The sequence below is a fragment of the Mastigoproctus giganteus genome, chromosome 4, assembly GCF_048544385.1.
Source record: "Mastigoproctus giganteus isolate SK-2022 chromosome 4, ASM4854438v1, whole genome shotgun sequence".
NCBI lineage: Eukaryota > Metazoa > Arthropoda > Arachnida > Uropygi > Thelyphonidae > Mastigoproctus > Mastigoproctus giganteus.
This window is the reverse complement of record NC_143578.1, coordinates 101,429,690-101,443,088: the sequence shown is the minus strand read 5'-3', so window position 1 is coordinate 101,443,088 and position 13,399 is coordinate 101,429,690. Positions and strand designations below refer to the sequence as shown.

Genomic DNA, 13,399 nt, shown 5'->3' with positions numbered 1-13,399 from the left:
GTGAATCCACAGCAATATATGAAGAGAGTTCTTTTTGCCATTTATGAAATACAAATATAGTTGTATCTTTGTGCAGTAAATTTTATTCCTTCAGCTTAGATCCCAAAATACTCTACCTGTTCCATAGATATATTTAAATCATGCATAAGATCATTTAATTCATTTTGAGTTGTAAGCTGAGGCTTATTTTGGCCTGGGCAATCATATTCTGATTCAGAGCTCAAATGGACTCTTTCCCTTTTGTCACCTGTTTTTTCCTATTTTAACAGTCAGTTCATTGCTAATTGGTCTATAGCTCATGGGATATTCAGATACAGCCACTCCCTGACTTATGTAAGGTTATGTTCTGCAGAACTCTACGTAAGTCGAATTTTACTTAAGTCAGAATTTCCCTAAATGCTTATGCAGCATTTGCAGCTATGCACACTGAAGTTGATTGAAGCAAAAAAGAAATGTTCGACAAACATGTAAATAGAATTATTTATTAAATTTTTTTATCTCATGCAGAGGAAAAAATTACAAAAATTTCAAAATTATAAAATTACAAAAAGAGAGTGGAGACAGGCATAATGTCAGCAAGTTTTACCTTTCAAGCATTGTTTGCCAGAAACAACATCTCCAGCTAATAAGCACCCCGCTGCAGAAGTTGAGTGATGTGGAGATTTAGAAGGGATATTTTCCTACACACCACAAAATTTCTCTGCAGCTGCAGAATCAGCACAGGTGACTTCACCATATACTTTAATGTTTTGGAAACCAGCATGATGCTTGAACATTAAACAACCCATTGCTTGGGTTGGGGTTCACCGTTCTCATCCTTAATATCTTCATAATTACTTCAGGGGCACTTGCTTCTGAATCTGATTTTCCATCCATATTATTAATAGCTTTTCTATCTTCGTAATTTTTCTATCATAATTACTTCAGGGGCACTTGCTTCTGAATCTGATTTTCCATCCATATTATTAATAGCTTTTCTATCTTCGATATAGCACCTGAATGCTGTTTGTGATCACTGTCGATCTTAAAAACGTTACTCCTTTAACATGTTCTTTTATATGCGCACTGTACCTTAAAATAGCATTCACTGTTGAAGCAGCGAGACTTAATTCCATGCAATAGATGACAAACTTTGTTAGGCACCTCCGTAGCCAGGTGGGAAGGAGCAGCGTAGCACACGCTTCTTGATTAGACCAGGGTTCAAGCCCGTCACCACCAAATACGGAGGATGCGGAAAGGTCAGGGAATGACCACCGCATATCCCCGGAGCAATATGGCCTTAGTTGCTAATGCTCCTAAAAACCAAATAAACAAACAAACAACTCATTTCATCATAATACCATAACCTAAAAACCCACAGAATTCCAGTTATCAGTATTATAGCAAATGCATTAGCATTAGCATTAGCATTAGTAGAGGCATTTGATGCAAGAAAGCAAGCTTATGCAGCATCAGCCAAAAAAAAAAAAAAAAAAAACCCACTTCCACTTCATCCCTCTGTTCGTTCAAAATACCTGTCCAGCTGAGCCTTAATCTTATTTAGGCTATCAACCTCCACCACAAGGGATGGCAGTCCGTTCCACCAACCAACCACCCGCTGGCTAAAGGCAAATTTCCGCACATCTATCCTACATCTGTCTTTCCTCAATTTGAATTTATGCCCTCTCAGGTGATTTTTCTGAGCTAGAGGAAGAATCCCATCAGCATTGAGCATGCTTAAACCATTCAAGGCTTTATACACCTCTATCAGATCACCTCGCTGGTGCCTAGTCTCCAGACACTGTAATTTGCAAAACTTAAGCCTTTCTTCGTAAGAGCACCCCTTTGTTCCATTCACTAATCTTGTTGCCCTTCTCTGTACTCGTTCCAGCAGCTCTACATCCTTCTTGAAATGAGGCCTCCAGACCTGTATACAGTACTCTAGGTGTGGCCTGACCATCGCCTTATACAATGGAATAATCACCTCCTTATCCCTGCTGGAAAAATTCCTGTATATCATTGACAATACTCCATGAGCTACTCTTGCAGCCCGTCTGCACTGATCAGAGAACTTCATATCTGCCTGCACAATCACCCCCAAGTCCCTTTCATTCTCTACCACTGTCAGTGTAGTACCACAGAGTTGATACGTTGCTCTGGGGTTGCTGTTTCCCATGTGTAGTACTTTACATTTGTCAATGTTAAACTTCATTTGCCACCTCTCAGCCCATCTGCTCAACCTTTCCAGATCCTGTTGCAGCAGCATAGTGTCAGTAGTGTCCTTGACAACCCTGCCAACCTTTGTATCATCTGAAAACCTGGACATTAAGCTTGATATACCATCATCAATATCATTTATAAATACAGAAAACAATAATGGACCCAACACTGAGCCCTGAGGGACTCCACTAATAACATTAGTCCACGATGAGCAGTGTCCATTGATTACCACTCTCTGTCTTCTCCCACTCAACCACCCCTTTATCCATAGCAGCAATTTGCCTCCAATGTCACACTGCTCCAATTTGTGTAGCAGTCTTCCATGTGCAACAGTATCAAGAGCCTTTCTAAGATCCAAGTATATAATATCAAAGTTATTCCCTGCATCCAGTTCTTTTGTGACTGCATCATAGTATCCAATCAAGTTGGTCAGGCAAGACTTCCCCTTAACAAAACCATGCTGTGTCTGAGCTATAACTGAAGTCTTGTCTAAATGATCCTGCAGTGCTTCTTTAACCAGTGCCTCCATTAATTTTCCTGGAACAGAAGTTAAGCTCACAGGTCTATAATTACTTGTGTCAGCCTTTGATCCTCCTTTGTGAATTGGGGTCACATTTGCACATTTCCAGTCTATGGGTACCTCCCCTGAGTCCAAGGAAGTTCCATAATTATGGCTAAGGGTTTGCTTACTTCCTTTGCTGCCTCCTTTAATATAACTGGATAGATCCCATCCACCCCGGGTGCCTTTCTTGTGTTTATCTTCAACAGTTTCTCCTCCACTTTACTCCCAGTTATTTCAAGATTCTGTAGCTTACTGCTAGAGTTGAATACACCTCTGGCATTCCCCTTGCTGAATAACTCCTCATGTGTGAATGTCGATGCAAAATATTCATTTAGTTTGTTAGCTACCTGAGCAGGATCATCAACAGTTGACCCATCAATATCAAGTGGACCAATTGATCCTCTGCAATCCAATTGACCAATGCAATAAGATTGAGTTTACTACCCACTTATAATAGATTGCGCTAACAGAAAAGCTCAATAAATCAGAAAGTGCAAATTGTTTTTATTGTTTTATGGTAGTGACCTCCAGAAATGTGTTTTAGAAAAATATCACAAAGATGTTCAAAATTTATTCTTATAACGGAACATATAATAACGATGAAAGTGTAGTGCAATTTCCATTATAAAAATGACCTTTTGAGAGATAAATAGCTTAGTTAAATTTCAATTTCCGAGGTCTTGGAATGAATTACCAAAAAAAAAAAAAAAAATGTGTTATTGGGTTCACATTACAATATTTTGATGATATTTATTCCTACGGGATGCAAAATACGTTTCCACAATTTTTTAAGTTTTCACCAGCTGGAAAAAACTTACGTAAAGTCGAATTTCCATAAGTCAAGTATTACATAAGCTGGGGAGTGCCTGTACTCAATTTTTGTTTTCTGCCTTTCCATTTCCATCATGCAATTTGAGTTATGAAGAAATAGCAGTTGTTGGCATCCTCCATGCTGTGGGAACAGCAAATGGCAGTGATAATTTTCATTTATTTTTTAACCAGCCTCTGAGATGCAGAGCACAGTTAGTGTAACATATGTAAGGAGTCCACTTCTTGTCCTGATGACCTAAATTGCAGCCAAAATAAAGGTCAGGTTTGCATGTTTTCTTTAATAGGAGCATTATAGACTGTATTTGAGATTTAATTGTATGATCACTGCATACATAACAAAAGCTACCTGGTGAATTAATGCACTTACATGACATTTTAAAAGCATGTGCAACTGCAGTTGTTACCAAAAATTATAAAAAGAGCACAAGTTTAGTAATAAGTAACAATGTTAATTCAAGCACTTATAACCTTGACTGACTGACATTCTGGGAAGAGGTAAGGTATTGAGCAGTGTGTAGTAGAATATCCTCAAAACTGACCACTGCAACATGATCTAGAATACTTCTCAATCAGTCCAACTAATATAAACAGAAAGATCAAAATCTAAGTACATGTAATATCTTGCAGACTGAGAGTGTTAGAGAAAAAACAAGCTACAGAGTCAAAATCATCTTTAAAAAATACACTGAATCTGCCATATTTCTGTTGAAAAAATTTTTAATTTTTGTGCAGAATTACAAATTGATGAAGTTGCTGTGGTAATGTTGTTTACAGATAGCAGTCTAAAAATTTGAAAACTTTCACCAAACAGTCAACCTACTAGTGAATCACTAACTCAGTCTGAAACTTTATGTACAAATCATGAAACCCAGAGTCACTTATATTGTTCACAAATAGCACTTAAACAATTGCATAAACTAACAGATTTCTTCATATTGTTTGAGCATGGTAAAAACTGTTAGATCTAAGATAAAATCTCCACCCTGCACAGTCATTTCCAAAGCACTCCTTTGGCAAATGGCCAATCTGCGAATTAAATTTTCTTATTTTTTTTCTGGGGTAGTTTGCCAGATTTGGGAGATTCAACTGTAATGTGGTCCAAGAACAGTAGCAAACAGTTCTTTTAATGTAAACATTAAAAGGAAAGGAATGAACCATAGAACAGTGGCTATGACATAAATGATGACCATAAATGGCTGGTATCTATTAAAGACTAAATAAATGTCTTTTATAGATATTTACATATAAGTATGCCTTTAAACTTCAGAGTAGTTGTAAATCCACCTGATAATTGTTGGAAATTGAATGACTATGTAATTATTATAAAGGTACTGGAAATAAAATCAGCAAGACTAAAAGTGAAGACATTATACAATCAAATATGAAACATTCTTAGCAGTGCAGACTGCCATTGATGCTATTGATGATATACCATAATTTTGCTAATTGAGACAAAGAGGTGATTATTTTGTTGCATATAGGTTTGGAACTCATGTTTTAGGAAGGCTATTAATATTCTGGGATGGTACAAAGATGTATTTTTACTAGAAAATACTTCACTTCTACAACTTGTCTGCATGGTGATCTAGTGTTCAAAGCATTTAACCTAGTTGTGCTTGAATCCCTAATGATAACAAAAATGCTCTCACTGTACCTGACAGGTGCTTTACTTTCTTTTTTATTTCTGGATAGTGTTTTAAAACTCAGTTTGTAGTGTAAATCATGGCTTGACTTTCAATAATAAATTGCATTAATTATTATGAGCAATTTGTTTTACATTTTAATCAGAAATTTGAAAATTTAAAAATGTGTTTTTACAACTGTTACTTTCAATGAAACAAAACTTTACTTTTGCTTTTAGCTGAAGTAAAGTTTTGTTTCAACATTATAAACATAAAACTAGAAACTATTAGTTGTTTCCATTTTCTATTTTAAAACACTGTTAAAAGGAAGTTTAAATTATGTATGCACATGTATTTCTGCTTATATATATATATATATATATATATATATATATATATAATTGTGTTTATTTTAATTAAATTTAATTGCATTATTGGTAAATTTTTATGACTCCTAATTATTCAATCAGAATATTATGCATATTCATTGATTTAATTTTATTTGATTTGATTTGATTTTATTCATTGATAAAAATTTAATATTTTATCTTAACAGGCCAATTTTAAGTTGTAGATTTTGTATATATCTATAGTAATACCAGGCAGTCAAATTAGCCAAAATAGTTTTCACTTTTACCATTGCATTGTGGTAAGCTGGGGTAAGAAAACAAAGCTCTACATATATGCATTAATATAACTAATTCTATAACTAAATTTAATCAGTGAAAGTTAAAATAATTTATTTTAACTTTCATTTAATTAATTTGTAGATTAATGTTAAATTTGCAGTTCATTTAACCACTTTGAATCATGTGCCAGAGGGCAAAAGCATTGACCACTAGTGTTACAGTTAGTTAAATATGCATTCATTTTTTATTTTGTCCCACTGGAGTAGGAGTAACGGCCAGAATAATATTAGTAGTGGCAAATGATGCAAGAAAGCAAGCTTATAAAGCATCAGCCAAAAAAAAAAAAAAAAAAAAAAAACCTTCCTACATCACCTGTCCATCTTCTCTAATAGTTTGTCGTTTTTTTTTTTTTTTTTTGAATTTATTCAAACTATCCACTTCCACAACAACAGAAGTTTGTTCCAACAATCAACCACCCGCTAGCTGAAGGCAAACATCTGCACATATGTCTGCAACAATCCTTCTTCAATTTGAATTTATGCTTTCGAATGTGTGCAGTCTGAGCAAGAGGAAAAATCCCATCAGCTTGAGCTTGCTCAGTCCATTCTAAGTCTTAAACACGTTAATCAGATCAGGTACCTAGTCTCCAGATGCTGCAATTTGCAAAACTGTAGCCTTTCTTGGTAAAAGCAACCCTTTGTTTACCTCATAAATCTTGTTGCCATTCTCTGCACCCATTCCAGCAGCTCCATGAGGCCTCCAGACCTGTATGCAGTACTCAAGATATGACCTGACCATTGCCTTATATAATGGAATAATCACCTCCTTATCCCTGCTAACAAAATCATCCCTATATATCATTAACAAAATCCCATGAGCTGTCCTTACAGCCTGTGTGCACTGCTCAGAGAACTTCATATCTGACTGCACAATTAACCTCAGGTCTTTTTCATTTTCACCAAATGTGAAAATGAAAAATACCTGAGTGTATTTCCACACAGTTGGTATGTTAATCTGGATTACTGCTACTCATGTGCAGTATTTGCATTTGTGAACGTTAAACTTCAATTGCCATTTCTCAACCCATCTACCTATTTTTTCTAGATTTGTTGCAGTAGCATACCTTGATTACTGTCATTAACCACCCCATCAACCTTTGTACTGTCTGCAAACTTAGACATTAAGCCAGATATACCTTCATCAATATCATTAATAAATTAAGTAATCAACAATTGGCCCACCGAACCATGGGGGACTCCACTAACAGCATCAATCCACAAAGAGCAGTGTCCATTGAGCAGTGAGCACTGCCCTCCTTTAATCTCAGTACCTTCTCAGAGATCATCATCATAATACTTTATTTTAGAGCATTCTGATTCTGTAACCTTCCCCAGGCTTTGAGTTTTCTTTTGACTGTAAATATTGTTGAGAAGTAGTAACTGTTCCACTCATATGCCATTTTTGCTGGGCTTTCTATGGACCTTCCATTACAATCAATTAAAGAACCTACTGTATTTAATCTCATCTTTCTCATAATCGTGTATGAGAATTCTTTATCCCCATTCTTAGTTCTCTTTGCTAATGCTGTCATAATCGGCTTTCATTCATGTTACCCCACAAACTGAAGTAGCTTTCTTACACATTCTGTTATAAAACTCATAGAAATCAGAATCACATGATATGTCTGTAATCTCTTGTTTCTTTTGCTCAAGCAGACTCTTAACCACATCTATCATCAATTTTGGTATCTTGTTTATTGCATTTGACCACTGGTATGAATCCATTTGTGGCTCAATGATAAATCCCTTGAACATTTCCCACAGCATATATGTATTCAACACCATAGAGTAGTAACTTTAGTTAATCAAGTCAAAGAAATATCTCCATTATAGAAATGGAATGGAATGGAATTGAATGCCATAATGGCAATGGAATTCCATAAGTGTACTATAAGAAGAGTTGCACTATGACTAATGACAATGCACCAAAAAACAACAGAGAGATGGAAAAAAATAAAACTGAAAATATCAACTATGGAATACATCAGAAGTTATGATATGAATGTAAAGTCAGTAGTTGTTAATTTCACTGTTAATTTGGTAGGCTGATATTGGTAAAAGGAAATATTAAAATACAATTTTATATAAGAGGGAGACAACTTTTAACTTATACTGAGTATATGATGAAGTAATTGAAGTTTTCTCCTTTCCTTTCTTTTCCTCAGAAACAATACATATTTATTTATCGTGCTCTTATGGAACATGCTCAGTTTGGTGATACAGAAATTGAAATTCATCATCTCAGGGACCATTATGATTTGCTCAAACTAATAGTTGGAGATACAGACCGTACAGGAATGGAACGTGAATTTGAGGTAATAATTTCTTAATTATAATGTCTTATTAAAAAAAAAATACTTCTAGCATTTTAATAGTTCCACTGAATAATGAAGTTTATATTGCATTAATTTTATTAAGGATTACTAAAGTTGTTTTTTGAGAGAATATAAATATATGAATTTTTACTTTTTATTTAGAGATGAATAAAAGCTCTAAGCACTCTGATTGTATTCCATTACTGAGAAATTGAAATGTCGCTTAATTCTTGATGAATAAATGGATAAAAGGCTGACCATTTTAGCTCCAATAAATAGATTACTTTGAAATCTGTTGCTGAGGATTACTGTATTTATATTCTAATTTTTGTTTTAGTTCCAATGCATCCATTGTTAACAGAAAAACTGTATTATTCTCAAGTTAGCAGAATCGGTTTTGGTTTCAGACACAGATGTTTGGTTGCAACTGTTTATTTTTTTAGAAATCTCAGTCATGGGGAAAAAAAAAAAAACCGACGATATTGGGAATCCCCAAGTAAAAAGGGTATAAGTGAAACTTGTAGAATGGAAAAGGAATTCATGTTACAAACTGTTTGGTTGAGGAACTTTACACAACCATTAACCTGGTGCCTATGAAAGTGTTTTCTAAAGTAACACTTATTTGTAGAATTGGCATTCTGTCAAATCTTAGCAAAGAATGGAAATGGAAATCAAATATCTGCACCAGTAGTATTCAGAATGCCACAGGACATTACTGTGGCATTCTGAATTAAATTAAACAACAATTAAAAAACAAGTTAGTTAATATATGCAGTGTGTTACATTTCAGGCACATTAGCAAATAGTGATAGTTTGTGATTATTATTATTATTGCTCTTATATTCTCCTTGATTGGGGGTTCCACCTCGTGATGGGTATTGCTACCAAGTACACAGGGTGGTTGTTGTTATGTCTGGTGTTACTGCTGGTCGAGGAACTCTCTGACTATCCTATAGTTGTTCAGGATTATGACTTTCTGGAGTTCCTTGTAGGTGTTCGATGGGAGACCTATTGCTGATAGGCTGTTATGTGGGGTCTTTGGCATCATACCTGTGGTTGACACGTTGATTGGGATGATTATTACTTGTTGCATATGCCAGATATCTTTGATCTCTTGTCTTAGGTTCGTGTACTTCCTGATTTTTTCCCCATGGGTTTTTCTGCAGGTTGTCAGTGTTGTTGTTTGTTTGTTATTTGGTTTTTAGGAGCATTAGCAACTAAGGCCATATTGCTCCGGGGATATGTGGTGGTCATTCCCTGACCTTTCCGCATCCTCCATATTTGGTGGTCATGGGCTCGAACCCCGGTCTAATCAAGAAGCGTGTGCTACGCACTGCCGCTCCTGCCCACCTGGCTACGGAGGCGCCCAGGTTGTCAGTGTTGGGTACCACTATGTCAATCAGATAGGTAGTCTTTTCCTTTTCCTTCTTGTCCAAAAGGGTTATGTCCAGTCTGTTCTGCGGGATTGTCCTATCTGTTATTATGGTACAATCCCAGTACAGGTTGGGGTTCGTACTTTTAGTACGGTACACTTTCTTCGATCAACTGGTATTTCCTTGCTAGCTTCTGATGTATTATCCTGGCCACCTGGTCGTGTCTATGAGTGTACTCAGTCTGGGTGATCACCTTGCATCCCGCGGTGATAGGTTGGATCATTTCTGAGGCCAGGTGGCATCGTCGACATGTGTCATTAAACACTCCGGCCTCCTTGGCAATGTATTTTCTATAGTTCCTGGTGTTGATTACTTGGTCTTTGATGGTGAGTATGAATCCTTCAGTCCCGCTCATGAGCCATGCATTGGAAGCAGTTTTGTCTATGTGATCTTGATGGAGATCATTGTAGTGTCTGCCATGGAGTGTCTTCTCTGCCCATCTTTCTAGCTTCATTTATGCCTCCTGGTTGGGGGGAATTCCTTTCTTAGGTTGAGTGAGGTATACCGCTTGTCTATCTTCCTTATGGCCAGCTGTGTGTTTCTGGAAGTAATCCTCCAGGTTAACTATCGCTGTTTTCTGTTGCTCAATGAGGTCTATCAGGCCCTTCTCTCCAGGCAATTGTCAGTCTCTCCACAGCAGATTTTGGGTGTTGTTGGCGGCTCTTAGTCATCATTGTCCTTGTCTTTCTCATGATATCCTCCAGCTCGGTGTTAATCCAGTCTATGACCCCGGAAGAGTATGTTAGCACTGGGACTGCATAGGTGTTTATGGCTCTAACTGTGTTCCCTCCATTCAGTTTTGTTTTCAGCAGGCTTCTCAGTCTCTGATGGTATTTTTCTGTCAGGCAGGCCTTAATTTCCTTTTGCTGTAACTGCTGAGCCTGCATCATCCCCAAGTATTTGTAGGCCTCTCCCTCTGCCATGGCTTCAATCTCTTTACCAGTCTGCAGCTGGTAGTTTCGGTTGACTAATTTTCCCTGGTGCAGTCCATGGGTCTTGCATTTGTCTTGACCAAATTACATCCTAATATCATTGCTGAATTCTTCGGTGATCTGGAGTAGTTGCTGGGGGTGCTTCTCGGTTTCCGCATAGAGTTTGATGTCATCCATATACATCAGTTGGATGAGTGTGTACGGGTTCTTCCTTCCTTCTTTGAGGTAAATCCATACTTGCTACTGTTTAGCATGGTGGATAGTGGGTTAAGTGCTAGACAGAACCACAATGGGCTTTGGGCATCTCCCTGAAAGATTCCTCTGCTGATGGGGATTGTCCTGGTTGTGATGTTTTCGACCTTAATGGTGGTACTCCATTTTACCATCATTTCTCCTAGGAAGTTTGTCACTATTGGATTGACTTTATAGATGTTCAGTGCTTCTATTAGCCAGCTATGAGGCACAGAGTCGAAGGCCTTGTGGTAATTGATGTAGGCTGTGTACATGTTGTTGTGCTTCTTGTAGGCTTGCTTCATAACTGCGGCATCTATGGTTAATTGCTCCTTGTATCTTTTAATCAGCCGCTTGCATCCTTTCTGCTATTCAGCCATTATGTTCTGGCTCTCCAAGTGGTCCGATATCTTCCTGGTTATGCAGCTGGTCAGAACTTGTACATTGTTGGGAGGCAGGTGATTGGCCAGGTTTCTTGTATCTTCATCTTTAGGCTTCAGATATGAGATTCCTTGAGTGAGAAACTTCAGAATTGTCTCTGAGTGCCTTATCATTCGGGTGAACTGCTCTGCCAGGTGCTTGTGTGTGTGTGTGTGTGTGTGTGTGTGTGTGTGTGTGTGTGTGTGTGTGTGTGTGTGTGTGTGTGTGTGTGTGTGTGTGTGTGTGTGCAAGTGAGCTTCTTGTACCAGTAGTTGCGGACGTTATCTATTCCTGGAGTTTGCCAGTTGTGAGAGTTCTTGATCATCTGTTTTATTTCTTCTTTTCGAATCTCCCATCCTCTCATTTCTTGTGCTTCCTTGGTTTTCTTGCATTCTAGCTCTATCCAGGGGGCTTGGCTGTTGTTATTATTATTATTAGCATATAGTGCAAGGAATCCTGAGGCTTATGCTGGCTGCACCAGCCAAAAAAAAAAAAAAATTTCTGAATTATCTTGAGAGAGAGAGAGAGAGCACAAGAATCAGAAGTAGAAGGGAATCACCAAGAAAGAGAAGAATGATGATATCCAGCTCAGGACCCTGGGTGTGCCAAATCCATACTCACTAGATGTCAGCCCCTGGGGTAAAAAAAAAAAAATAGCTAAAAGCAACATCTTTTTTTATTTACAAACTGAGAACATTTTTTTCTCATCCACCACATTTCCTATTCATCCCTCCAATACCACACAGCAACAAACATAATATACAGTGCTGAGCTACCATGTACAGGAATGCATTTATTACACCTCTCTAAAAGTTTCTGAAAAGAATCAGTGAAATGATCCAAAGAGATGATGTTCAGTTCGGCAGTTACAATTTCTTTTTGTCCTCAACATCCTGAAATCCCTTTCCATTGAGGCCACCTTGAGAAAGAGGAAGATGTCTGCTGGTACAAGGTCGGGAGAGTATGGTGGATGGTTGATCTTTACAAATGCCATGTTTCATCAGAAATATCTTCACAAGAAGTGCAGAATGGACAAGGCCATTGTGCAACAAAAACTAGCTTCCTCATTGTGGCTTCACCCAAAAATGCACTTCAATAGTTTTTGAAGCACCTGTACATAGAATGCAGCATGCATTGACTCTCTCTCCTTCAGATACAAATTCCCTGTGAATCACACCCCTGTTTGTCAAAAAACATGATCAACATTGTCTTGATCCTGGACTTCTATAAACAAATTTTTTTGTGCCTTGGTGATGATTTTTAAGTCCACTGCATGCTCTGATGCTTCATCTCTGGGTCATATTGAAACACCCAACACTGATCTCCAATAACAATACATTCAGAGAAATTAGGATTGTCTTGAAAAGTCTAGATGAAATCTTGTATGATCTTCAGTGCTTCTTGCAATCTCTTCAAATTTTGCAATTTCTTCTTATAAATTTTTCACAGACAGACCTTCCTTTCCCTAAATCTTCATGCAGAATTTGATGAACCATCTCCTCACTCATATCCAACACTCAGCAGCCATCATTCTGAGGCGCCTCCGTAGCCAGGTGGGAAGGAGCAGCAGTGCGTAGCACACGCTTCTTGATTAGACCGTGGTTCGAGCCCGTCACCACCAAATACGGAGGATGCGGAAAGGTCAGGGAATGACCACCGCATATCCCGGAGCAATATGGCCTTAGTTGCTAATGCTCCTAAAAACCAAATAACAACAACCATCATTCTGAGGATCAAATGATAATCTCTTGCCACAATTTCCCAAACTTTTGCAATGCTGTCCTCATTTCGAGAGGTTGATGGACACCCACATCTTGAGTCATTGTGTACATCCTCACATCCATCTTTAAACCGTTTATATTGTTCAAACATACTGGTATGATTTAATGTTTCATCACCATACACAGTTTTTAGCATTTCATGTTTCTGTTGCAGATTTTCCCAGTTTTATGCAAAATTTGATATTTGTTCGTTCCTCCATTGAAAAATTTTGACATGGAACATTAATACTGCTAATCAAACTGGTTATAATCTCTGTACCACCGTCTCTTAGAGGAAGTTTGAACTACCACATATTTTAGTAGTTCAAACTTTTTTTCCCATATATGAGGTGTGGAAATTAAGGTCTCAGACTGGGAACTTAATCGCTACACCTCATATATGGAA

At 37.4% G+C, this 13,399-nt stretch overlaps 1 protein-coding gene across 4 annotated transcripts in view; it reads left to right on the top strand.

Annotated features, from left to right (window-relative positions):
- Window positions 1–13,399, top strand: part of LOC150086955 (tyrosine-protein phosphatase 69D-like) — an 823,111-nt gene that overhangs the window by 722,154 nt on the left and 87,558 nt on the right. For all 4 annotated transcript variants that reach the window (XM_090371707.1, XM_090371706.1, XM_090371704.1 and 1 more), the window contains one exon: window positions 8,068–8,217. In XM_090371707.1, the coding sequence (XP_090227833.1) occupies window positions 8,068–8,217 (150 nt within the window). The remainder of the gene's footprint in view (window positions 1–8,067; window positions 8,218–13,399) is intronic.